The sequence below is a fragment of the Mus caroli genome, unplaced genomic scaffold (genome assembly GCF_978045245.1).
Source record: "Mus caroli unplaced genomic scaffold, Mus_caroli_1 scaffold_6, whole genome shotgun sequence".
NCBI lineage: Eukaryota > Metazoa > Chordata > Mammalia > Rodentia > Muridae > Mus > Mus caroli.
In genome coordinates this window covers 1217706-1241590 of record NW_028227261.1, presented here as the reverse complement: position 1 = coordinate 1241590, position 23885 = coordinate 1217706, and the positions used below count along the sequence as shown (strand labels likewise).

Here is a 23885-nt window from a genome sequence, read left to right as displayed (position 1 = left end):
ATGCTGAGGAGGCTGGGCCAGCTTAGTGGCCTGCAAGTGACAAGCCCATTCATTTCTCCTGACCCCTGGGAGCTGTTGGGAAAACTCATTAGACCCATCCCCCAGACTGCAAGGGAGCAAGGCCCAGCAGGAAAGCTCAGGGTTAATCATCAGACCATCCCCCTCCCCCAGTAAAAGGGGGGGGAGATGTCCACTCAAGGTGGGGGGGGTGCAGCCTCAGTCCTGAGGAAATGGATAGTCTATGGCCTTGATCCTTTACAACCAACTCCAGAAGGCTCCCATACCACCACACCACCACACCACCACACCACGGGAGGCCACCCAGCTACCTTCTGTGTAAGTGACTGAGAGGGGTGTGGGAACAACACAGTTGTCCCCCAGGGGCCTTATATAGGCCACAGGGCTCTCTGTTGTGGCCACTGGGGGATCCTGGATGCCAATGAAACAAGTGATGGGAGAGAAGGCCAGGTCCAGGAGCCTGAGTCTCCTCCTGGGTCCATTAACAGCCCTGAAAGATAAGAAGGAACAATGCCAGGACAGGGAAGCAGGAGTGGGTGGGTTGGTGAGCAAGGGGGAGGGGTATAGGGGGTTTTCAGAGGGGAAACCAGGAAAGGGAATAACATTTAAAATGTAAAATAAAGAAAATATCTTTGAAAGAAAGAAAGAAAGAAAGAAAGAAAGAAAGAAAGAAAGAAAGAAAGAAAGAAAGAAAGAAAGAACAGCCCAGCAGAGCGGGCTTCTGACAGCAGCTAGAGAAGAAGGCAATGCTTGACTGGGCCTGGAGCAGGGCTCTATAGCCAAGACAGCTCCTTCCACAGCGTCATCTGTGGCAGTGGCAGTCCAATAACAAGACACCTAGACTGGCTATCAGGCCTATCGCTGTTCACCAATTCTCCAAAACCCACTGAGAGCACCAGTCAGAGGAACTGCTGGCCTGTGAGGACTGTAAAGAGAAGGCTAACAGACATGAGTGGGTCACTCAGGGTGGATAGCACAGGCTCTTTACCTTTGGAAAGACTGACCTTCCAGAATTTTTCCTGCCCTACGTGAGGCCAAAGGGCCCTTATGCCAACAAACCAATTAACACTTGCCCCTCACCTTCCCAGGCCACAGGGACCTCTGCTGCTCTGAACTTCTGCTGTGACCAGCGGCAGCCCCACCCCTCGGAGAAGTGAGCCACAGGCCTGACCTGAAAACTGTTGCTCAGAAACTGGTGGATCACGAGATAGGCTTCATAGCGGGTGTCTTGTCGGACCTGCAGCCGCAGTGCATGAGGCTCAGCCTTTGATCACGCAACTGATGGCCCTCCTGCTGCAGGCTCAGGTAACCCCAGACTCTGCTCAAACCTGGAGAATATAACAAGGGCTTCGTAGCAGCCCCTCTGTTCCCCCACAGTCTTGAAACACCAGAAGTCACAGCCATGCACCCCAACATGGGGTGTGCAGGGGACATAGTCCTAAGTGAGGACTTCTTGGTCTTAACTGAACTGTACCAGTTGGGTTCACTGATAGAGTTTGCTGCAGGGAGACACGGTGGCCAAGAGCTACCAAGCTCTTCAAGGTCTCTGGAAAAAGGACAGCAAGACCAAGAAGCTGTGTGTGGCTCTTCTCTCCTTGAAGAATGGAGCTCTGGGACAGAGGAGCAGACGGAAGAGGTGATAGAGGAAGGAGATCCATGCCCTTCCACAGGGGCTGGCGTTGACACTGTGGGAGGGCATCCTTGACAGAACTGCTTGCTTTTCAGCATGCCCAACCCCCACAGCTCTCCTAGGCACAAAGGGAAGTGCATAGGAAGCACCTCTTCCACACGGATAACCTTGTTCAACCTTCCACAAGCGGCTTGAGACCCCAGCAAGTCCTTCTCCCTCCCATTTCAAGTTTCTCATCATCAGTTGGGGGGTCAAGACAGGACCAGCTGTAAACACATATGTACAAGGGTCTCTGTCTCCTGTGCTGCGTGAGGAAGGGGTGTGCCATCAGGGGAGTGTGGCAGCCCCAGATCATGGCCCTGAGAAGAGAGAGCTCTGGTGCTGTGAGGTTTAGGGGTGTTCCTGTCATACTTTGCTTTGACAGATTGTCTCGGCTGCCTCTCAGGATCGGAGACCAGCAGGAGGATGCAGTCATACTGTGAGGTGGAAGTGGGCCTGACCCGAGTCGGTGGGGTGGACCGGTCAGCTATGAAGCACTCACTCAGCTGCAATCTAAGGGAAGGGGGTGGGGTAATGATCTTCCTGGCTCTGCCCTTGGGCAGCACAGCTCAGACAGGCCCCCTGAGGGAAGCCCCTCTCAGGGCCCTGTGGAACTACTGGCTGGGCAAAGAACAGTTTTTGCTGTGTATAGCTATGAACAAGGCTGGGGCCACAGAAAGAGGAACCCAGGAGGCTGAGTGAGGGAGCTGCCAAGGACCCTCCCTCCCAAAACCAATATGGACTAACAGGCGTTGGATGGGTCAAGCACCACCCAAGAAGCTTATTTCTAGCCCCAGTTTGGGGAGCTCCAACCAATGGGTCTTTTGTCCTTATGAATTACTGAAGCATTTCCCAAAGCTCGCCTGTGGCTGTCCTACACCTCTCAGAGAAGCAAGTGGAGACCTGACCTAGCTGCCTGATGTAGCCTAGCCTTCTGTAATAGTCCCAGACCCCAGTCCCTCTCTGGCTTTAGTATTAGCCCCAATCTCAGGCTACAGCCCCTGCCTCCTACCTGCTCACAGGGCCACTCCTAAAGATCTTGTGGGAGCAGGGGTCAGGCAGGGTGGGCCAGGCAGGAAGAGGCAGGATCAAGGGCTCCAAGTCTCCACCACACAGCCCTTTCCCACTGGCTCACTCCAAGACAACAGCTGCTGCCTTTGAAATGAGGCGAGATACTTCCGCAGCAGCACTGCTCACCCACTGGGCAAGGCACAGTGGAGGGACTGGGGGCCTCCACAACTCCCAGGGAGACTCCGGCCTGCTCCCTGAGGGTCCACAGCCTAACTCGCTTCCCCCTACCCCCAGCCTTTTCTTTCTGTAAGCTTGAACAAATGTGAGGCTCCTCATGACTTTGAAGGACAGCAGAGCATACTCCAACTAGTTTGGCAGCACAGTGAGGGCTGTCCCCCCACTCCTACCCCCCCACCTCCACTCAACCAGAAAACCAGGAGCCTAGGGGAGGCATCCCCTTTATTTTCCATCGTGTGAGGGGATTGCTGTGGAGCAGGTGAGAGGCCAGGCTGGGTGCCCAGACTGCGGCAGGCTCTGTTCATCTCCCACCCCATCAGCCTGTGGCAGAACACAGCCCTCACTTAACAGGCATGGCATTTCTGAAGATGACAAAGATCCCGGGCTCAGAATGTGTGTGTTTTTTTTAATATGAACAGACACTTCCGCACCAGCATGTGGACGACGGCGGCAGTGCCTCCCCTGCAGTTCGAGGCTGAATCATCAGCCAAGATGAGGCCAAGAGCACATTGTGGTCCAGCCACCCGTGGGACTCTGGGGGATAAGACCCATCCCCCTTGCCCCTCCGAAGGGCTGGCATCGGTGTGGTCGGCCATAGGTTTCAGGTTCTGGGATGATTCACACATTTAGGCTGCGTCCCTTTGCAGGGCTGTGAGCCACAGAGATGAGGTAGGATCAATTGACAGGGACTTCTTGGGGCTGAGAAAGCGAAGAAGGAGCAGGAAGAAAAGCCTCGCTCTGAAACCAGGGGTCTATGGAAGTCACCTCCAGCTGCTGGGAGCTAACCAGGCTTCCCAAGGGACTGCATGGATTGGCACTGCCCTTGGATCCATCTTCACTAGCCATGTTCTTGGCTGCAATTTTTCACCTGTCTCTGAGAGTCTTACCCCTGGAGGAGGAGGGTGCATATCCCTGTATCGGGTGGAGAAGACACAGAAAGACAGGATTCCCTTAGCTAGGACCTAGAGCACAACCCCTAGCAGCTTATCATCTGGGCAGAACGGAGGCAGTTGGATGGTGTCTTGGAACCTTGGCAACATTAAATTGACCAAAGTCTATCCCAGGACAGGGGCCAGGGGGTTGATAGCATTATACGCTAAATATCCAAGCAGCAGGCCTCAGAGTGAAGGCTCAAGTGAAGGCTGTCTTTTTGGAGCTAATTTCTCCTCCCCTGGAGCCAGGAAACCCAGTGTCTTCTAGCAGGTCCTTCACCTTCTCTACAGCCAACTAATCCCCCCTCACAGACAGCACCATCTGTTTCTTTACAGATGAGAAAACTGAGTCTTAGGCAACTGGTCCCTCCAGTAAGAGCAGAGATTATGTTGTAGACCTGGCCCCTGGACCACCCCACCTACCTTCCCTCCATAGGGCCAGCCCTGTGGAACTCCCAGAGGTCCAGAACACATGCTTCTGCTGAGATGGCTAGAAGGCCCTGGGATAGGCTAGCCTGTACTTTCCTTGCTTCCTGGCAAGTAAGAGGCAGCTGTAGCCTGGAGCAGTGCTGGAATCAGGCTTCCCAGAGGAAGACAGGTCCAGCCTGTGCCTCCTTAAAAACACTGAGGAGCCTCAGGGGCCTGTCAAAACCACTTGGAATGGCCTAAGGAGGCAATATGTCCCTGAACCTACTCTGTCAAAGGAGATGGCTACTGAAAGCTTTGCTTATGAACCCCCCAGCTTGGAGAATGTCAGGCAGTGGCAGACAACTTGAGCCCAGGCTGGTGGCTCTGGACCTTGAACTTGGTCTCAGAAGACCCAGCCAGCCTGAGAGAGTCTAAGAGAGGAACAGAATGGTAAGTCTGGGGATTCTGAAGCAAGAAGAGACACCAGGGGGATCAGCTTGGTAGTCGGTCCCTTTTATGTCTGCTCTGCATCTTCACTGTGTGCACCAGTGGATCAGAGCTTCAGGAAAGTGGAACATTTTATGGTCTGTTAATTAGGAGCCCAGAGGACTGTTGCCCCACAGGGGAGGGCCACCAGCAAGGGAGAGAACTACTTGAAAAACCTCAGGAAGAACTTGAAACTCAGGCCACCACTGCAAACTGAATCCACCCACTCCTCCAGCATCAGTCACCACAATGGGAAGCCACCAGAAGAGTCATCTCGGCTCCAGCCAGTCTACCTGGACAAACCTCGGGGACACAGCTCAGCTGGGCAGGTGCCACTGGCTTTCCGGGGCATTTCAAAAAGGCCCAGTGGAGCTGCTGAGACACCGTGTGCAAAGCAACCACCCCACTCCTCCCAGTAAGTGGCAGGACCTTAGGGCTGGGCTCAAGGGGACCAGAGCCCAGGATACCAGCATCCATCTGGGCCGACACCACTCTCCTATCCACATGTTCATGGGTCAAGGGAGACTGCAGCTGCTCATCAGCTATCTAAGGCCACACAGGAAAGATTTGAATTTGGGGGAGCATCAAAGATCAGGGGTGGGGCAGGACAGGGTAGGAGGCTCAAGTTCTTCAGCCACTGCCCTCTCCCATGCTCAAGGACCACGGTGTGGGCAGCTATGCCCATTGGAGTCCACTACACAAGAGATGACATCAAGGCTCAGATTACTGAAATCCAGCCTGTTTGTCCAGTCCTGGGCTTGAAGTCCCATCCCATCTTCCTGAAAAAGCTACTTACTACCCAGCTGCATGACTTTGCCCAGGAACAACAAAGACCATGTGTATACCTGGCCTCTGGCCCACTGCACCTACACTACTTCCACAGAGGTGGATTCTGCAGTAGCTGCTCAGCCAGAGGCCAAGTAGTCCCTGAACCTGTCTGTCAACATAGATGTTGATTGGAGGCCTGAAAACAATAACATTTGGGAGGGCTCAGCTCCTCTTCGCTTGCTCTCGTAGCCTCTGAAGACAGTGGCAGCCCAATCAGGGCTGAGATGAGGGCAGAGAGGACTTCCCCAGCTTTATACCAGCGGTATGTGCCAGTCTGCACCAGTGCTGTCCTGGGCCTGTGGGACTCAGCATCAGGAGATCTGTACCCTGATTCTGGCTCAGCAGTGCTGAGGCAGGGGGATACCAGGGTAGAGGACTGAGGTGGGCTGAAGGACAGCAAATATGCGTATGTGTCCCAGGAACCTACAAGCACGGCTGAATTCAGAAAGCATCTCTGTAAACAAGACTAAGCTTGGGAACTTCAGGGTCCTGAGCATCTACACAACTACTCGGGGAGGCCAAGGGTATCAGTAGCCATCCCGGCCCAACGATAGGCTCCTGTTCACATGTCAAAGGCAGAAAGAATGGCGTTCTAGGGGGCATCAGGGGGCAGGGTAAGATAGGTCAGGACAAGAGGCTCAGGAGCCTTGGCTGTGGCATCTCCTGTGTAGAGCGGCCTGTGTATGGGGAGCACTGACTACTGGAAGCAATGAGCCTCAAAGGAAAGGGGAAGGTTCCGGAGACAGAGCAGGCAAAGCTGAAAGCAGAGGCCACAGAAGAGAGAGGCAAAGAGAGAAAGGTGATGGAGATGTAAGTCTTGGGTGCCATAGAAGACCAAGACCAGGAGATAACAGGTAGAACCTTCCCACAGAGCCTTCAGAAAGAGCAGGACCCCGCCTACACCTAACGTGTCAGACCTGTGGCCCCTGGGTCTGTGTGAGGGTGCATCGCTGGGAGACGTCATCTGTGTGTAGCAGTTTGTTCCGGCAACCTAGATAATAATCCTCCTACTAGGATGGACAACAGGGAGTCCAGGGGAGGAGAGTACAGGCTAGCTGTCATGAAGAGAAGGGGGGACGGTCCTAGTGACCACAGGTCTCCAAGACTGCCCTAGTCTAGCACAGAGCCATGTGCTTCCCTAAGAAGTCCAGTAGTACTTGCCGTACCACTGGAGCAGGTAGCTGCAGATGTGATTTTGCAGAGGACAAAGGGACTCACAGATGGCTAAGTGACCTGCCTGACTCTCATAGCCTGTTAGAGTGATCTGTGCAGAGAGCACCGATCCCCCACCCCATCCCCACCCCTATCCACAGAACTCCAAGGTTCTATGGGCTGCACATATGTCCTTAGAGTCGCCTCTGAACGCTTCTGTGTCAGCTCTGGAGAACACTCACAGGACAGAGCAACTACCAGGTGTGGTGGTGAACAGGGAATGGCCAGACTGGCAAGTGACCCCAGTCCGGATCTAGGCTGCTCCATGATAAGAGAAGAGGCTAGGCTAGAGGTACTGGTATGGATCTCAGGTGCTTAGGCCCTCCCTAAGCAAACAGAGAAAGATCTCAGAATCTTGTCCTTCGCCATCCCCCAGGGTTCCCATGCGCTCTAGGCTCTCCAAGGTCAGCAAATCAGTCATGATCATGGGTCATGAACAGCTCAGCAGCCTGGAGCTACAGCCCCTGCCCAGCTTCCTTCTCTCATACTCTTTACACACGGCCAAGGTCTCAGGAAAGAAAACAGGTCTCAAGAATGTCAGCCAGGAGCTGGGCGTGGTGGCGCACGCCTTTAATCCCAGCACTTGGGAGGCAGAGGCAGGCGGATTTCTGAGTTTAAGGCCAGCATGGTCTACAAAGTGAGTTCCAGGACAGCCAGGGCTATACAGAGAAACCCTGTCTTGAAAAACAAACAAACAAACAAACAAACAAAAAACAAAAAAGAATGTCAGCCAGGGTCCTGAGTTCAAATCCCAGCAACCACATGGTGGCTCACAACCATCTGTAATGAGATCTGATGCCCTCTTCTGGTGCGTCTGAAGACAGCTACAGTGTACTTACATATAACAATAAATAAATAAAAAAAAAAAAGAAAGAAAGAAAGAAAGAAAGAAAGAAAGAAAGAAAGAGAAAAGAAAAGAAAAGAAAAGAAAAGAAAAGAAAAGAAAAGAAAAGAAAAGAAAAGAAAAGAAAAGAAAAGAAAAGAAAAAAGAATGTCAGCCAGCTAGAGCCAGCATAGAGCCAGCATGTGTGGTGACACATGCCTGCAATCCCTGCACTTGGGAGGCTGAGGCAGGAAGACTGGAGTTCAAGGCCAGCCTGAGCTACAGAATGATACCCTGTCTTGATTTTAAAAACAAAACAACAACAACAACATCCAGTTCACTTCTTCCCAAGGCAGACAGGGTACCTCTGCCTTGGAAGTAGGGCTGTGTAACTGTGTAGATTATGCATGTGTGTGTAGGTTATATATACATACTCATGTATGTGTGTGTATCCATGCATGTGCATGCATCCCAGAGGATCTAGCAAAGAGGAAAGATGAGGTAATACAGGCCATAAGCCCACAGGATGCAGATGAACTGGGATCTGTGGAGCCCTCTCCAGCAGTCTCTGATGGCGTGAAGCACCTGCTCCATAGTCTATCAGCCGGTCAGTGTCTCCGAAGTCCCTCTTATTTGTCATAAGTCATGACTCCTCCTGGCATGCCCTGCCCGCTGGGAGCTGATACCCAGCAGGAGCTCAGAAACCAGGTGTGGGGAGCCTGCTCCAATGTGTTGGGGTGGAGACCCCAGAATTGAGCTTGAAAGCTGCAAGGAGAACAGAACAGATGGGGAAGGAAGAGAGGAGCAAGAGCAAGGGGTGGGAAGCTCTGTGCCACGGTGGGCACTGCTGCTCCCTCCTCAGACTCCCGCTCCAGCACAGCCCTGGGAGGAGGGTATAGGCCCACACACAGACACACACAGACATCCACACACGGACACACACACATAGACAGACACACACATACAGAGACACACACAGAGACGCATACAGAGGCAGACAGATAGATACATGCACACACACACACACAGACACAGACACACACAGACATGCACACGCAGACACACACACACACACACATTTGCTCATAAGGCTACAGAAGCAGGAGTCTAGGAAAGCCCCTTGTCAGGTTCACCCTCAACCCAGAGAACTCTGGGAGGCCAAGGGGCACTGAAACCCCTCAACTCTGAATCCCTCTCCACTGCCCACCATGGCCAGCCCGTGGCAGGACTGGGTGGCAGAACACGCCTCCTTTGTCCCTTTGTGTTGGGCAGGCAGAAAGGACAAAAGCTCACTCCCGGCTGGCTAGCTGCTGCCACTGGAGACGTCTCCAGGAGCCCTTCCTCCGTCTGCCTGCGATGCTGCCTGTTATACAACAGACCTAAGAATAATCTAAAGGGCGGTCGCAGATGAGCGCCTCGCCCTGGGACCCCTCCAGCTGGGGAGGTGGGAGGAACCACTGGAAAAGGGCTGTGCTCCTTATTCAAGACTCAGTCTGTGTGGAGGCCATGTGCCCTCTGCCCTGTGGCTCCCCCATCTCTAGTACCTGGGAGACCTACTGCATGCAATCCTGGTTCCCTTCCCCATCCACAGCTCAGGGTGACTGGGGAGTCCAGAGGCTCCACAGCCACCTGTGCCTACAGATCTTGGGGTCAAGAGTCCTGGCCAAGAGATGGCAGCTGCAGTTTTGGCTAGACATATTGATGCCTGGGCCCTAGAGGACAACCCAGCAGCCAAGGACAGACAGAGCCCAGGAAGCTACACTGGGAGCTGCAGTGGTACAGGAAGAGGGGTAGGCAGCACTGGTCTCCAGCCCACTCTGAGTTACGGGAGGTGGCCCATTCCCTCCGCAGCTCCTCCGCTGCAGCAGGTGGCAGGCAGCTTTCAGGTTACTGGCACAACCTCTGGGCCAGGCTCACTACCCCTCCCTCCTGGGAGCAGGAGGCAGGGTGGGTGCAATGCTTGGCAGATAATGAAGTAGTCCTGTTAGGTGCAGAGTAACTGAGTCTATACAAATTGGCCCGTAGCTCTTCATCTATTGCAGGCATTAAAAATTAAAATCCAATTACAACTCATATTGTCGAACCTGGCTGCTGCCGATTACAGCAAGCCGTGTGTGGGGTGGGGGATTATGTAACCCGAGCTACTTGGTGGTGGTGCTGAGAACCCCAGGCACCAGGGCTTCCTATCCCTACGAGGGCCTGCAGGAGGGCTCTCTCACTTGTAAGTAGCAAGACCTGCAGGAATCCCAGGACCCACAGGCCTAGCCTAAGCAGCAAGGAGGAGAATTCTACCTAGTTCCCCAGTGGAGAACCCACCGTTACTACTAAACACTCTCTGGACCCACACCTGGTTGTTACCTAATGGCAATGTACCAGTCCTACAGAGGGTGACAGAGAGCAGGCCTGCCTCCGTCTCAGGCTTACTCGGCCTCCTAGATGGGCAAAATTGCAGGGCGTCAAAGCTACCAAACCAACCCCTGGAGCTCCAAATGGCGCACACTGTCCAGCCACTATTGGCCAACTCCAACCTCTCCTGTCCCAAGAGTGAGGGTTCAGCTGTCTTACACTGGACAAGGACACTAAAAGGCTGGGCCTTAGGGAGTCCTCAGGTAAGTTGATGGCACACACTAGCTGCCGCGTGAGTCTCTCTCAGTCTCTCTCGTTCTAGCTAAAATCCAGTCCTTCCTTCCCGTAGGGACTTGTGGAGAGTGTGGCAGTGGAATGGGTGCAGAGGTAATGTGTTGGGGTAACAGGGGCCTGGGGAAGGGAAGGATATACAGGTCAGCTTCTGAGCCACTAACAGCTCAGAAAGCAGGCTTGACCTCTGACCCCCTGCTGCCCACCGTACCCAGACTCCCCTCTGCAGCTCTTAAGTTGGGACTTTGTTCAGGGATCCTGGCAGGACACCAGTGGGCACCACTAGATTGGTCCTTTGGGTACTGTGGGTCAGTCACGGGAATAGCTAGGCATTGCTCCGCAATCCAGGGCATTGGGGACCCAGGAGGCACACTGGTACCTTTCCATGGTAAGGCATCAAGAGGATCATGGGAGAAAGGCCTGATTTGGTATGTAGTCTATGATCATTTCATATGCGTCAACTGTCACCAGCCAGCATAGAGAGGGACTGGAAATGAAGGTAGAAGAGAGGGAGGAAAGGGGAAGGCAGAGGAGGGCAGGGGCAGGGGAAGGGAGAGGAGGGCAGGGGAGGGGAGGGCAGGGGAGGGGAGGGGAGGGCAGGGGAGGGGAGGGGAGGGCAGGGGAGGACCAATGAGGGAAGGGGTAGGCCTCCTGTTTCTTTGGCATCCCCCATTTGATAGTTCCATAAGTACCCCATCCCCTACAGGATGTCCCAAAAGGGCTTAGAGGCCCAGGACCCCAGGAATCACCTCACATGGTGGATAGTTGAACTCTTCACCAACAACACCCTGCAGTGCCCGGTGGGTCCCACTTGACCCCACCGTGTCTAAGGCTGGGGGCTGGGCAGGTGCAGCCTAGCCCAGCCCAGGCAGATGTGTGATGTGTTCACTGCGCTGCAGCTGTCCACCCAGCACTTCTGGCCGACTCACGTGGCAGTGGTCCTGCTGCACCACCGAAGTAGGGGCGTCCCCACCCCCACCCCAGCAGGGGTCAGTCTCCACACAGAATTACAGACCCAGGAAGACATCCTGAAACCTGGGGAGGAAAGTTTGCAGGGGGTGGCTCTTGGATCCCTCATCCAGTACCTGAGGCCACCAAGAGAGCCTTGGACCTCTTTGCCTGTCCTGCTGCGATTCCACATGCGCACCCGTGCCCAAACGGCTAAGAGAAGCAGCTGGGCCCCGCATGCGGCTCTGGAACCGCAAGTACCCCCTCCCTAAGCATAGCCCCGACCCGGGCCAGGAGCAGCGGCGCCCCCGCGCGTCTACCCGCCCCAGCCCTGCGTCTGCAGCAACAGGAGCGGCACCTACTGTGCTTCTGCGGGGCGGCTCCCGCGTCCATTGTCTCCGCGTTGACAGCAGCGAGGTGGCCACGAGGGCGCGGACTCGGGTGGTCAGTGGCCTGGCTCTGACTGAGGCTAAGGTTCCGAGGACATCGCTTCCCCAGGGCTGGCGGCCCGCAGCGGACTGTGCGCGCAGCGCGTTCGGCGCTGTGACACTGAGCCCCGTGGAGGCGCCGCGCGAGGAGCGCGCTGTCACTCGTGCCGCCCGCACCACACCCCCTGCCCGCCCCGCGCTGGGAGGGGGCCGGGGGGCCCCCGGCTGCGCTGCGCGTAGAGCGGGGCGCGACGTGGAACCGCGGGCAAGCGCAACGCGCAGAGACTGGGAGCCGAGAGGACAGCGGGGCCAGCACCCGCCCCGCGCCCGCCGCAACCAAAGTACTCTTTCTGCAAAGATGCACCCGCAGCCTCCCCCCTCGCCTCTGCGTGGCCGGAGCCTCGGACCAGGAGGGGGCGGGGCCGAGAGCACTTCCCACATCTCGAAGCTGCTCCACGCAGCCAAAGCAAAGAGCTGAGCAGGAGGTCATTGCTCTCCGCCCCCAGGTGCTTGAAGAGGAGGGTCTAGGTCACCTCTCCCCGGGACCCAGAGATCAGGGAGCACATGCATAGCGCTGAAAGTCCCAAGACCAGGGAGAAAGGGTAATAGCCCAGCCCCAAGAGCTGGATAGGAGTATTCCTTAGCTCCCTTCAGGAGAAGTGTTTCTGGGTCAGAGTGGGATGGGGTTTGGTGCTGCTGTCTTGGAAACCGCCATTCGGGCCTGGAGAGAGGACCAGGGTAGGAGATGCAAGTAAAGTCCTGGCCCCTCTCTGACCAGCCCCTGGCTTCCCACAGAGCCCCTTCTTGCTTTATCAGGTCCCAGAGGGTGTCTACAACAGTAGATCATCTTGGCACCTCCTTGCCAAGTTAGGCTTCTCAGCAGCCCCTAGCTCAGCCCACATCCCACTGTCTGTAAGCAGGCAGGGCTGGAGAGGCAGAGGGGGAAAGGCACACTCCTGTGTAGAGTCCTCAGCCCCCTCCTGGGTATGCTTTGCCTCGGGGCTGAGAAGCAATTTTCTCTTCAGCCCACCTTAACAACTATCACCCAGATAGGGTCCCATTGCGCCAGCCAGCCAGCCACTCCAGCCCCAAACCACTGAGGATCTAAGCTCTTACTCTGTAGTGTGTACAATACTCTGCACTGTGTGCTTCTACACCAAGTGGGTTCCTGGACCCTATGCTTTGTGGTCTGATCTGAGGAGTTCAAAATGGAGTGGGAGATCTCAGCCAGACCAAGAAGGAGGTATAAGCAATGAGGAGACTGGAACCCTGAATCCTACCCAGCAGAAGGAAGACTGAATCTGAGATGAGGCCCCTCTCAGCATACTGGGAGCAGGTTTCTAAGCCAGGATGAAGCATGGTGCCTCATATATGGAAGGGTGTGTCCTTTGAGACCAATGCCCCCTGCTCTTTTTGTCCCAGGGCATGTCTTCTCCACTCAGGGACATTGGTCTAATGACTTAAGGGTTCGTGTCCCAGCTTCTACAGACCCATGAGACCTCAGTACCTCCTCTCCAGCCGTAGTTTCCCCTGACACAGACTCACTAGTCTCTACAGATCCTTGACTCTCCTCAAGCCACCCATTGATTCCTTAGCTCTGCCACAGATCCTGTGACCAAAGCTGACTCATGAGAGATGACACATCCATCACACTTACGGGGCAGCTGAACTTCAAGATGCTCTGCTCTCTGGGCTCTCTTGCACACATCCACACACCATAGCTGTTAAAGCTCTATTAGGCATATCTTCTGGGATAAGCTAGCTAAGGATGCCTGTGCTCAGATTGCCCAGGGTAAGTAGCACCAGGCATTCCTACCACAGCCACAAAACCTTGACATCATCATCATCATCATCATGGAATAGCCGACCAGAGCTATGCTCCAAAAGCCATGGCTTCCTGAGCCATGCTGTGGAGGCAGTTATCAGAACTCCTTCCCAGGGGCCTGTGGTACTAACTCTGTACTTCTCCTCCTGCCATGGCCTCACAGGCACACGTATTCCCTCAGACTTCGCCTGGCTTCCTTTTCTGTAATGCAAGCTCCAGGAACTTCTCTGTATTCCCACTTCCCAGGCCAGAAGCACATCTTCAGCTCCCACCCTGACAGCATGAGCTGTCCAAGGACACCAGGAGAGCATAAGAGATTAACAAAGCAAGCATGAAGAGCTGGACAGAGGGCTCAGTGGGTAAACATTGTGCTGCTCTTGAAAAGGACCTGAGTTCCATTCTCAGACCCACATCAGACAGCTTTGAAATGCCTGTACTGATACCTCCGGGGAATTGTACATCTCCTTCTAGCCCCACAGGTACTTGCACTCACGTGAACACATGCACTACTAAAAATAAAATCTTTAAAGTAAAATAAAGTATGCGTGAGTGAGAAGAAACCAGGGGGTCTTGAAGCTGCAAGGCTACCTGAGTCCCAGCCTCTTGCCCAAGCAGATCCTTGTGGTACGTGCCAGGTGCTAACAAGAGCCAGACATAGGCCAGGATGAGATTCCTGCAGGGACACCACGAGCATTCCATGAGTGCACCTGTGGTGCCAATGTTTCTTGGCTTCTGCAACTTTGTAACAGGGCGCTGGCCAAGTAACCACTGGTGCTGACGTTTATGGCTTCCCTTTGTGCTTTGTGGAGTGTCCCCAGGCACTCCAAGGACTCTTTTCAGTGTGATCGTCCAAAGCACCCCTCTCCAAGCTTAGAGACCCCCAGAGCTGGGTGCAGACCCAGGAAATAGGCAACACATTCCAGACCATGCCCACTTACAGGCCTTCACCAGATAGTGATGGCTTTGTCAGAGGTAGGGAAAGGTCTCTCCTAGACTGAGGCCAGTTGTTAGAAGCAGGATCCCTGGCATGTGCGCGCGCGCGCACGCAGAGTATCACACACACAGAGTATCCCAGGTATATGCACCTCCTGTAATGGTAAGGTGCTCTGCATTCTAGGCTCTCCTGTACACACACATGCACACACAGTATACCAGATACATGCACCTCCTATGACAGTAAGGTACTCTGCATGTAATTCTAGCCAGAGTAAATGGACAGCCTGCCTCCTAGATCACCACTGTCTGAAACCCAAGAGCTTCCCAAGACCCAATGTCCCAGTAAGCCTTCTTGCCTGAGGTCTCTAATATAGCCCTCACTCTCGTCCTCACCAGGTCTCCAAGAGACCCACTGGGCTGTTGGGACACTGAATCTGTCATATACCCTTTCCCTCAAAGCTGTGGAGCCGAGACTTCCTGCTGCCTCCTGTTTCTTATGCCCCTCCTTTCTGCCTCTTTCCCAAACCTTGGGAATCCTTTCTGGTTATTTGTCCTTTCACGATGACCCAGAACATGGCCTTGCCATTACTTTAAGTCACCTTTCCTTGTACAAGCATGAGTTCCTTGTAAGTGGAGAGCCATATACCCATTTTTTTCCCCATATGCACCGAGCAGGCCTAGCTTTGGAGGGCCTTCAGGTACTGTCCCACCTTGGTGGAAAAGAACACACCTAGGCTTGGCCCCACCACCCCTCACCCTGAGACACTCCCCTGCTGACAGTAGGGCCCAGCTCTAGATGAAGACAGATGGCCCAGGGCAGGAGCACAGCTTAGAGACCTTGATTGCAGCCAGCGGTCACCACTGTGGACACATGGGCCCCGCAGGGATGCTCAGAGAGAGGCAGCAAGAGGCGCAGCCGGGGCACCGCGGAGAGAGCAAGCACACGCTCGCCAAATCAATACGTCTAATTGGGTAAATGTGCAATTCTCAACTGGCTAAATTTAGAAAGTGTGTGTTTCGTTCTCTACCAGCATCTGGTCTTAAGACGTCCCGTTCTCAATCAGAAATCAAGATAACGTGCAGAGTCGGCTCTCTGTTCCCCTGGCTTCTGCTTCCCACACACTGAGGTCTGGCACCCAGGAAAGGAAGTCCAGGACTGGCCATCACTGTGGATATGGGAAGGAGACCTGGCCTCTAGTTAAGGGCAAGACCTCCAGACACTTATCTGTGTTGACCTGATGCCAAGGAGGGGTAAGGACACTCTGGGAGGGTCAGAGGTATCTCTATGGGTGCTGCTGGCCCTTCTGCATCTCATTGGTTCCTGACCACAGTTTTCTGTGTGAAGGAAACTGAGGCACCTAGAAAGGAAGTCACCTGGGGACTGGTCCCAAACAGCCCCTTCCTTTGATAGGTCTTCTGGGACATGGCACCTGTGAGCTTGGGCAGGGATTTCTGTGTGCCAGAGTCTTAACCCTTCTGTACCATCCTAGACCCCTGGTCAGGGCATTCCTGGTAACCAGGCCTAAGCAAGGAACAGCCACAGGCCAGAGATGCAGATGGAATACTATGTTGGGTGTCTCCAAGGCAAACCCACTGAGCTCCTCTAACCCCCAGGACCTACAGAGCTGCTTATGAGACAAACACTATCAGGCCCCTCTAGCTCAAGTGGGAGGTAGGAGTGTAGTGGGCAGAGGGAGATGGACTTCTCCCAACCTGCATGATTCTAGGACAATTTGGAGGTGGGGGGAAATAGAGGACTGGGATGCTGTGGCTGATGGTTAGCTACAGTATTCAATACAATATGGACCACCACGCCAGCGGAGGAGAATTATGGATCGTGCTGGGGCTACTCTAGGCCCAGTGTGAGGGTGGGTCTTCAGTTGCCTAAGCCAAGATGTCTAAGAAAGGCCCCTTGCCTGGACACTGGGTAAGGATATCCTGGGCCCTAGCTGGGCCAGGGTGTGCATGGAAGAATCGCTATCCTCCCCTTTCTGCCTTTCCACTATATCCCTCACCCAGAACTTCAAACCTGCATATACCCCTGCTTGCCTAGGTGGAGCTGGGGACAAGAGGGGGCACAAGAGAAGGTCTCACAAGGGCCCTGGGTCCCCCAACCTCACAGAACTGTTTTCAGGAGTCCCCAGTGAGCACAGGGTTGGTAATCAGAACACGATCTCTGTCCCTCTCATCTTACCCCGGGCCAGCTCCAGGTCTACTCTATGCACCTCCATCCCTGCTAGGCCAATCACTCATTCACAGGATCACTCTGCTGTTCTACAGCTGGCCACAAGTATTCTCTGAGCATGCCCAGGGCACCTGGCTGATGCTCACTCTGGGACCCTGCCTAGAAGAGGCCTCTGCCCATTGGTCAGTGTAAGCAAGGATGCAACCAAGTTGTGGCGGTAGATTCTAGAGGATCTGGAGGCCCAGCAGGAGGTTCTTGAGACAGGCAGGGTCTAATTTCTTGGCGCAGAAGCTAGACCAGAGCAGGAGCTGGAAGGAGTCTGGAGAGGCAGGAAGAGGAAGCCAGAGCAGCAAGATCTTTAGCTACCCAGGTGAGGAGATGTTGGCAGGTGAACTCCAGGACGGATGGATGGATGGATGGCCATGCACATGTGTGTGTAACATGTTTCATGTGTGTTCATGTGTAATTTTGTGTGTTTGTCTGAGGGTTGGAGGAGGAAGCAGGCTATATGATCACTAGCCCCCAATTGGCTAGGGAGCATGACCTGAGGGTTGTTCAGATGGGGCAGAAGCCGAAGAGGCAGGAGCTGTGGATTGAGCCTGAGATACAGAGAAGCGCCCCAGGGGTGGGTGGGTACTGTGATGGAAAAGATGCTCAGGATTTAAGGCTCAAAAGCTCTGATGGAGTAGGTGCCGTTGGCTGACAGAAAAGGCTGATGTTGAGCTTGTCATTCAGGTGGAGCCACGGCCACACTCGCTTGGCAATGGGCTGAGAGTGAAGCTGGGCAAGTAGGGAAACACTCAGGGAAGGGACGAACCCGAGTCTCCAAAACAGAATTCCGTGTTTGGAAAAGAAGGAGGCGGCAGCTCAACAGAGCTCAGAACCAGACACAATGGTCCCAGCCACAGCCGGAAACAAAGCAGGACCCATAGACTCCAGAGGTTAAGCTTTCCTCGCCGCCCACATTCCCTGCCTGCTGGGATCTGCTGTTTATGGGCTTAAGAGGCCTATGCTGATACCCATTTAGTATCAACTATGTACCAGACCCACAGAGCCATCTCAGCAGAAAGAGCAAGAGCCCAGCCAAGCTATGTCCTCACTCTTGAGAACAGTAGGCTAGGCAGGACTCCATGCCTCTTTGCTCCTTTCCTGCCCAAAGAGTTACATCTCCCCCACCAGGAACACCCCACAATAACTTCTGGTGGCCGCCTAGGAAAGCCCTCCTCAGAGATCTCTTGGATCCAGACACTAGCTAGACTCGACCACTCTGCCTACACCTCCCTCTAAAGAGACTCCCACCTCCCTCTGAAAGCCAATCCAGTGTCCTGAGTAGACATCAGGAAACTGTGCTGAGAGGAGGATGTCTCTTGCAACCACTCAGCCCAGTGCCCAGAGATGGAAAGACAAGTCAGAACCAGTACTTGGCTACAGATGCCAATCTAGCATGCTGGGCATTCTTCTTCTTCTTCCCAAAGACAAGGCTCAGCCCAGGGACAAGCCCTGGGAAAAAGGAGCAGCCTGTGTCCAGCCATAGGGAGAGACTCTGAAAGTTCAAGTCTCCGGCAGCAAGCTAATACTCAACTCATCTGGTCAGGTATCTCTTCAAGTCCACTCCAGGTTGGAGCCTTGTCAGGATAGGATGCCTTAGGCTTCCTGACATACCTGCTTCTGAGCCTCAGCTCCTTAAATGGCTTGGAGTCTCCTCTGCCAGCCAATCGGCACTCAGCAGCTTCCCCCTGAATCCTAGCCTCTCCTCCTCAGAAGGATCCCACAGCAGCTCCAGGCCCTCCTGCCCAGAATTTCCCCCTCTACCACCCTATCTCACACACACCTCCAACCTCGAGGAGCCCTACGAGCAGCAGCCACTATTGGGCTACTTTCCTTGTCACAGATCTCCCAGAGGAGAGTCCGTGCATCCTACCCACTTCTAGAAAAGGTTCTGGGGCCAGGGAGATGGTTCAGAAGCTAAAGGTATTTGCTGCCAAGCTTGACAGCCTGAGTTCGATTCCTAGGACCTACATGGTGGAAGGAGAGAACCAAGTCCTTGAAGTTGTCCTCTGACCCCCACACCCATGCTACATGTTCACACACACACACACACAGATTAGACAGACAGACAGATGTAATTGTGTGTGTGTGTGTGTGAGAGAGAGAGAGAGAGAAAGAGAGAGAGAGAGAGCACTGTTTCTGCACCAGGCAATGGGCAGCCCACAGGCTCCAGGCTGGGCCAGGCTCCCTCCTAGCTTCATTGGCACTTACACAGGCAGGCCCCTCCCTTGGTTGCTCAGGAAGCTGAAGATAGAAGCTTCAAAGAGCCTGGAGGACATCAAATGCTACCTCACACCCGCAGTCTCCTAGAAATAAAGAGTTTCTGAGCTACACAGCTACACAACCCCACCCCCAACCCCTGCAGCGACATTGGCAGCGGCTTCACTTCAAAACGTGCTAGACACTAGGCGACACCCGCAGCGTCCCACCCATGGGTGCAGGAGGCAGCCCTTAAAACTCAGGGCCCTGGGACTCAGAAGACTGGGGCAGAAGGGTCCAGCCCTCAAGACCTGCTTGGGTTGCAGGGTAGCATTTAAGGGCAGCCTGGGAAACCCAGTGAGACTCTTATCTCACAACAAAAATAATAATAAATTAAATTAAATTAAATTAAATTAAATTTAAAAAAAAGTAGAGCCCGGAGAGGTGGCACAGTGGTTAAGAGCATTGATTGCTCTTCCAAAGGTCCTGAGTTCAAATCCCAGCAACAACATGGTGGCTTACAATCATCCATAATGAGATCTGACGCCCTCTTCTGGAGTGTCTGAAGACAGCTACAGTGTACTTACATATAATAAACAAATAAATCTTTAAAAATAAATAAATAATAGAAAACTTGTCTAGTGACTAATTCAATCTGACACCAAAGACAATCTCTAGTCTACACACACACACACAAATGTACACATGTGCATATGTGCACACACAAACACATACACACAACACAGAAAAACACACAGAATCAGGCTCCAGAAGAAAGCTCCAAGATGGGGGGAAAAATGAAGGATTGTGTCCTGAGGCAGAGTGGGTTCACACTGAAAAACTGCAGTTGGACTGATGTGGGAGAAATAGGCAGCCACAACACTCCACCAGGCCGCAGTCAGAAACCCGCTTGCAAAGACTAAAGGGACATGTGCATGATGGCTGCAGATCTCGCTGGCTTCTCTATAGTTTACATTGCACTTTCCAGAGCAGCTCCTCTGAGTCAGACTTGCTTTCATGGCCAGGAAAAAAAAAGAACCACACACACGAGTGCACAAACACACATACACATGCACAAGCACACACGTGCATGTCACACACATACATGCACACACACACATGCATATACTCACACACACTGCACACATGCACACATTCACACACACATACACACACATGCACATACTCACACACACATGTGCACACTCACACACATGCATGCACACACTCATACCCCCCACATGCATGTGCACACGTGTATACACACACTCACACACATGCACATGAGAGACTGATATAGCAAATGGAAAAGCAGTGTGGGTGGGAAGAAGCCAGGATCTGAGCACCCATTGAAGTGGGAAATCCCCCTGGGGACACATGGTCCTGCCTCTCACTCCCACCCCTTGGGGTACACATCGTGTGTGCAAACACTTATGCTTCTCCCTGACCCAAGCCTCACAGCCCAGGCTCAACCAACAATAGGGAGACAGAGGGATACAGGGATGCATGCTCGAGCTGGCCTGCATCCCCTATGGCCAGGGTCTCATTCCCCCGGCACCTTCCAGTGACAGGATTGAACTGGCAAGCATTCCTGGGACACATACACACATGTCATCTATCTATCCCTGGAGATCGTCCTGACTTCAACCATTTGTAAGCCAGCTCCCTTTCTGAATCAAATGAGCTTTCTCTCCTCAAATGAAGTAGAAACCTAACTGTGTGCACCTGAATTAGCAGTGGACAGACTGTCTCTGTGGGCCCTTCTGCTCCATCAGCACCTGAGCCCATGAACACCTGTGGTCGGGCTCTAGATGGAAGCAGGAGCTCCCTCAACATCACTGCCTTGGTACTGGGGGCCACTCCCTCCCATACCTCAGACCTCAGTGGACCTGTCTACTGAAGAGCTACAAAGCCATGGGCAGGTGAATAACAGACATTTGAGGGCTCCCATTTCAATCTCATCTGCAGTGGGAGAGAAAGGAGATGTTTGCCTGAAGCCCAGAAATAAAGACAGCTGCCACTACAACCTCTATGGTTCCGTCTACAGGACTGCATCTGGCTGGCTGCCAAGACAGTTTCCGAGGCAGGTGATCCAGGAATTCTCTTTCCCTTCTAGGAGTGCCTCCGATGTCTCTCTCACCAACCACCCCCAAGTTCTGATTTTCACACTGACCCTATTGACATGGGAGGAAGAAGAGGTACAGGAAGCAGATGCCCCAGAACTCCTGGCTGGACCCATGCATTGGGTCTCTGGACATGGGGAGCTGGTGCCATACCCCAAAGCCTCTGGCCTGGCTTACAAGCCAGTGGTTCCTGTGCACCCCAACCCCTCAGCCTGTAGATTGGATTGAATTGCTCTAAATGAAACCTGTTACCACGGATACACCAGAAGTGGGATAGGACAGACTGGATGGGAGAAATGTTGACCATGAAGGGCACCCAGTATTGTCCCACTGTTGACACCTCTGAGCTTGGGTCTTACACTGTCCCTGGCCCCAGCTCCAGCATCTTACTGCTTTGTCAGAAAATGAGGTCTAATCCCTGTGGGTTGCAAAAGCTAAGAGGTCAAGATGCTGCAAAGAGTGATAATAGGGACTATGGCTGGCTGGGCTGTCGTGCAAGCTACCTAAGCCAGGACCCAAAACACAATCAGAGCAGACCCCAAGCAGGTGAAGTGCAATTGGTTAACTCTCTCTCTCTCTCTGTGTCTCTCTCTGTGTCTCTCTCTCTGTCTCTCTCTCATACACACATACACACACACACACACACACACACACACACACACACACACACACAGAGGAAGCTGAACTGGCATCAGGTGCTAGCCCAAATAACGGAGACCCACTTTAGTTAAACTAAGAACAAACCACACACACTAATACTCTAAGTACCGTTCACACCCTACCCATTCAGATTGGCAACTTCTCATTGCTCCTCAGGGTTGCTTCAGGAAACCTTTCAAAAAGACCTTCAGGCCATATTGGTGCCCCTGCCTGCAGACTCAGTCTAGATCCAGCCTAGATCCAAGCATGGGGAGGGACTGTGGGACCGTCAGCAACAAGGGAATTGTATGTACAGGCACAGGGGTGGGGACAAGGAAGAGATACAGAAGCCAGAGTCATGCTTCCTGTGATAGTCGCCCCTGAATCCACTGCATCTTCATCTAGCAACCCTGGCTGGAGTCAGGGCCCTGGGAGTGCCTCTTAGGTCTGGAATGCACTGATCGCTCTTCCTCCAACTATCCACCCCCTTTCCTGGCGTCCATTCCAAACAGAGCAGAACTCAGGGCCAAAGCCCATCAGGGACTTTGCACAGCCGAGCAGACAAATCCCCACCCTCAGGTAGGAAGGCCTGTCCAGGCGTATCTGGAGAATGTGGGATTGACAAACTAGAGCTGGCTCCATGGGCAAAAGGGTATGTGTGGTGTGAACACATATGGCGCACACAGGCACATGCACACCCACAGGCAGAGGCAGACCCGATCTTTGACAGAGCATCCAGCAAACCAGAAACTCGGGGGCAGAGAGTCCCTGGCACTCCTTCAGAACCGGACACTTGGCCTGGAAGCCTCCCCATGTCAGATACCTGTGCTGTTCTGACAGCTGCCACCCAGGGGTAAATGCAGTCTCTGTTCCAGGCAGGCCATACAACTCACTGTGTCTAGCCAGCCAGAGTTTGCTTTTGTGTAGGATCAGCATACATTAGCTGCCTTTGCACTGTGTGCTGGGCTCCCCAGATAAAGGGAGCACTCCATTTTGGGGAAGTTGGCAATCTCTCCTCCCCAGGTGACATCATAGGATTCACATCATCCCTTGGGTCTCGAGAACAGTCACCCAGCAGGAAAAGTACTAGGCATGAATGAGGTTTTACTCACCCACAGGCAAAACGTTGGCACTCAGGAAAAGCCATCTGCTGCCCAGATCTGGCCCTGGGTCCTCAGGCAATGAAGAAGGACCAATGGAGCTATCCATTGGGGGATTCATCCTAGAGGGATGGGCACTCTCTGGGATTTGGGTGCAGACAGCCTGGATTAGCAGAGGGGTCTAGTCACCAGCAGGAGACTGATGTGAGGTCCCACTGCTCCCAGAGGCTCCAGTGTCCCTTGCTGAGATGAAGTCTAAGCCTGTAGTTCATCACACACCTAGAGAAAGCAAAAGGAGAATGTATGTTTTGGGGTTGGGGAAAGAAAGGAGTTCTGCCCAGCTACCTGCACTGTGGGAAGGCAATATGTATCACAGCTCCCCCTGCTGGAGGATGCTGGATTGTAGCCAGCACCACAGTAACTTTTAGATAAACAGACTGGTAGGGCTAGTGCTGAGTTGGGTAGCAGGGGAGTCAAGGTTGAGGAGGTGGAGCAAGAAGGGCCCAAGGGTGTCTACAGAGCCTCACACCTTCGATGAGGTGCAGGTGGAGGCAGAGTATTGTGACCAAGCTGCCAGCTTCCTCGGGAGTTGACAGAATGTTTGTCTGTTGTGAAGACTTTCTGCAAGGCTTCATCATAGTCAAGAGAAAATGAGAGCCACTTCACAAAGCCAGCCCCATGGGAACAAACTTTGCAAGACAAAGTACCCGCAACACCTCAAAACATGTAGCCCATGGCTGTGCTAAACTCACCAGCCCTTAGGCACAATGGGACCTGGGAAGACTTAAAGAGCCAGTGTTGAGCATCCTTCATCCCTGCTCCTCCATTCCCACTCCTCCATCTCTGCTCCTCCATCCCTGCTCCTCTATCCCTGCTCCTCCACCCCTGCTCCTCCATTCCTGCTCCTCCATCCCTGCTCCTCCATCTCTGCTCCTCCATCCCTGCTCCTCCATCTCTGCTCCTCCATTTCTGCTCCTCCCTCCATCCCTGCTCCTCCATCCCTGCTCCTTCACCCCTGCTCTGGCCCCTCACTGAAGCATCACTCTAGGTCCAGAGTCTCCATCTCTTTCATCATCCACTCTGTGCTGCACTGAATGGAGGCCCCTGTGGTCTCCCCAGCAATCATCTGCCCAGGGCAGCCCTGCTTGGCTGAGCTCCAAGCCCCTGATTTTCCAGGCACACCTTCTTGTTCT

The 23885-nt window shown here is 53.6% G+C and overlaps 1 protein-coding gene across 2 annotated transcripts in view; it reads right to left on the bottom strand.

The window, feature by feature from the left end:
• Positions 1–22973, bottom strand: part of Plch2 (phospholipase C eta 2) — a 72891-nt gene extending 49918 nt beyond the window's left edge. The window contains exon 1 of one of the 2 annotated variants that reach the window (XM_085838527.1): positions 22705–22973. In XM_085838527.1, coding sequence (XP_085694653.1) covers positions 22705–22813 — 109 coding nt within the window. In that variant the 5' untranslated portion in view covers positions 22814–22973. Of the gene's footprint in view, positions 1–11571; positions 11785–22704 lie in introns of those variants that run through there. The other variant, XM_085838526.1, reaches the window with a different exon arrangement.
• Between the last annotated feature and the right edge of the window lie 912 nt (positions 22974–23885).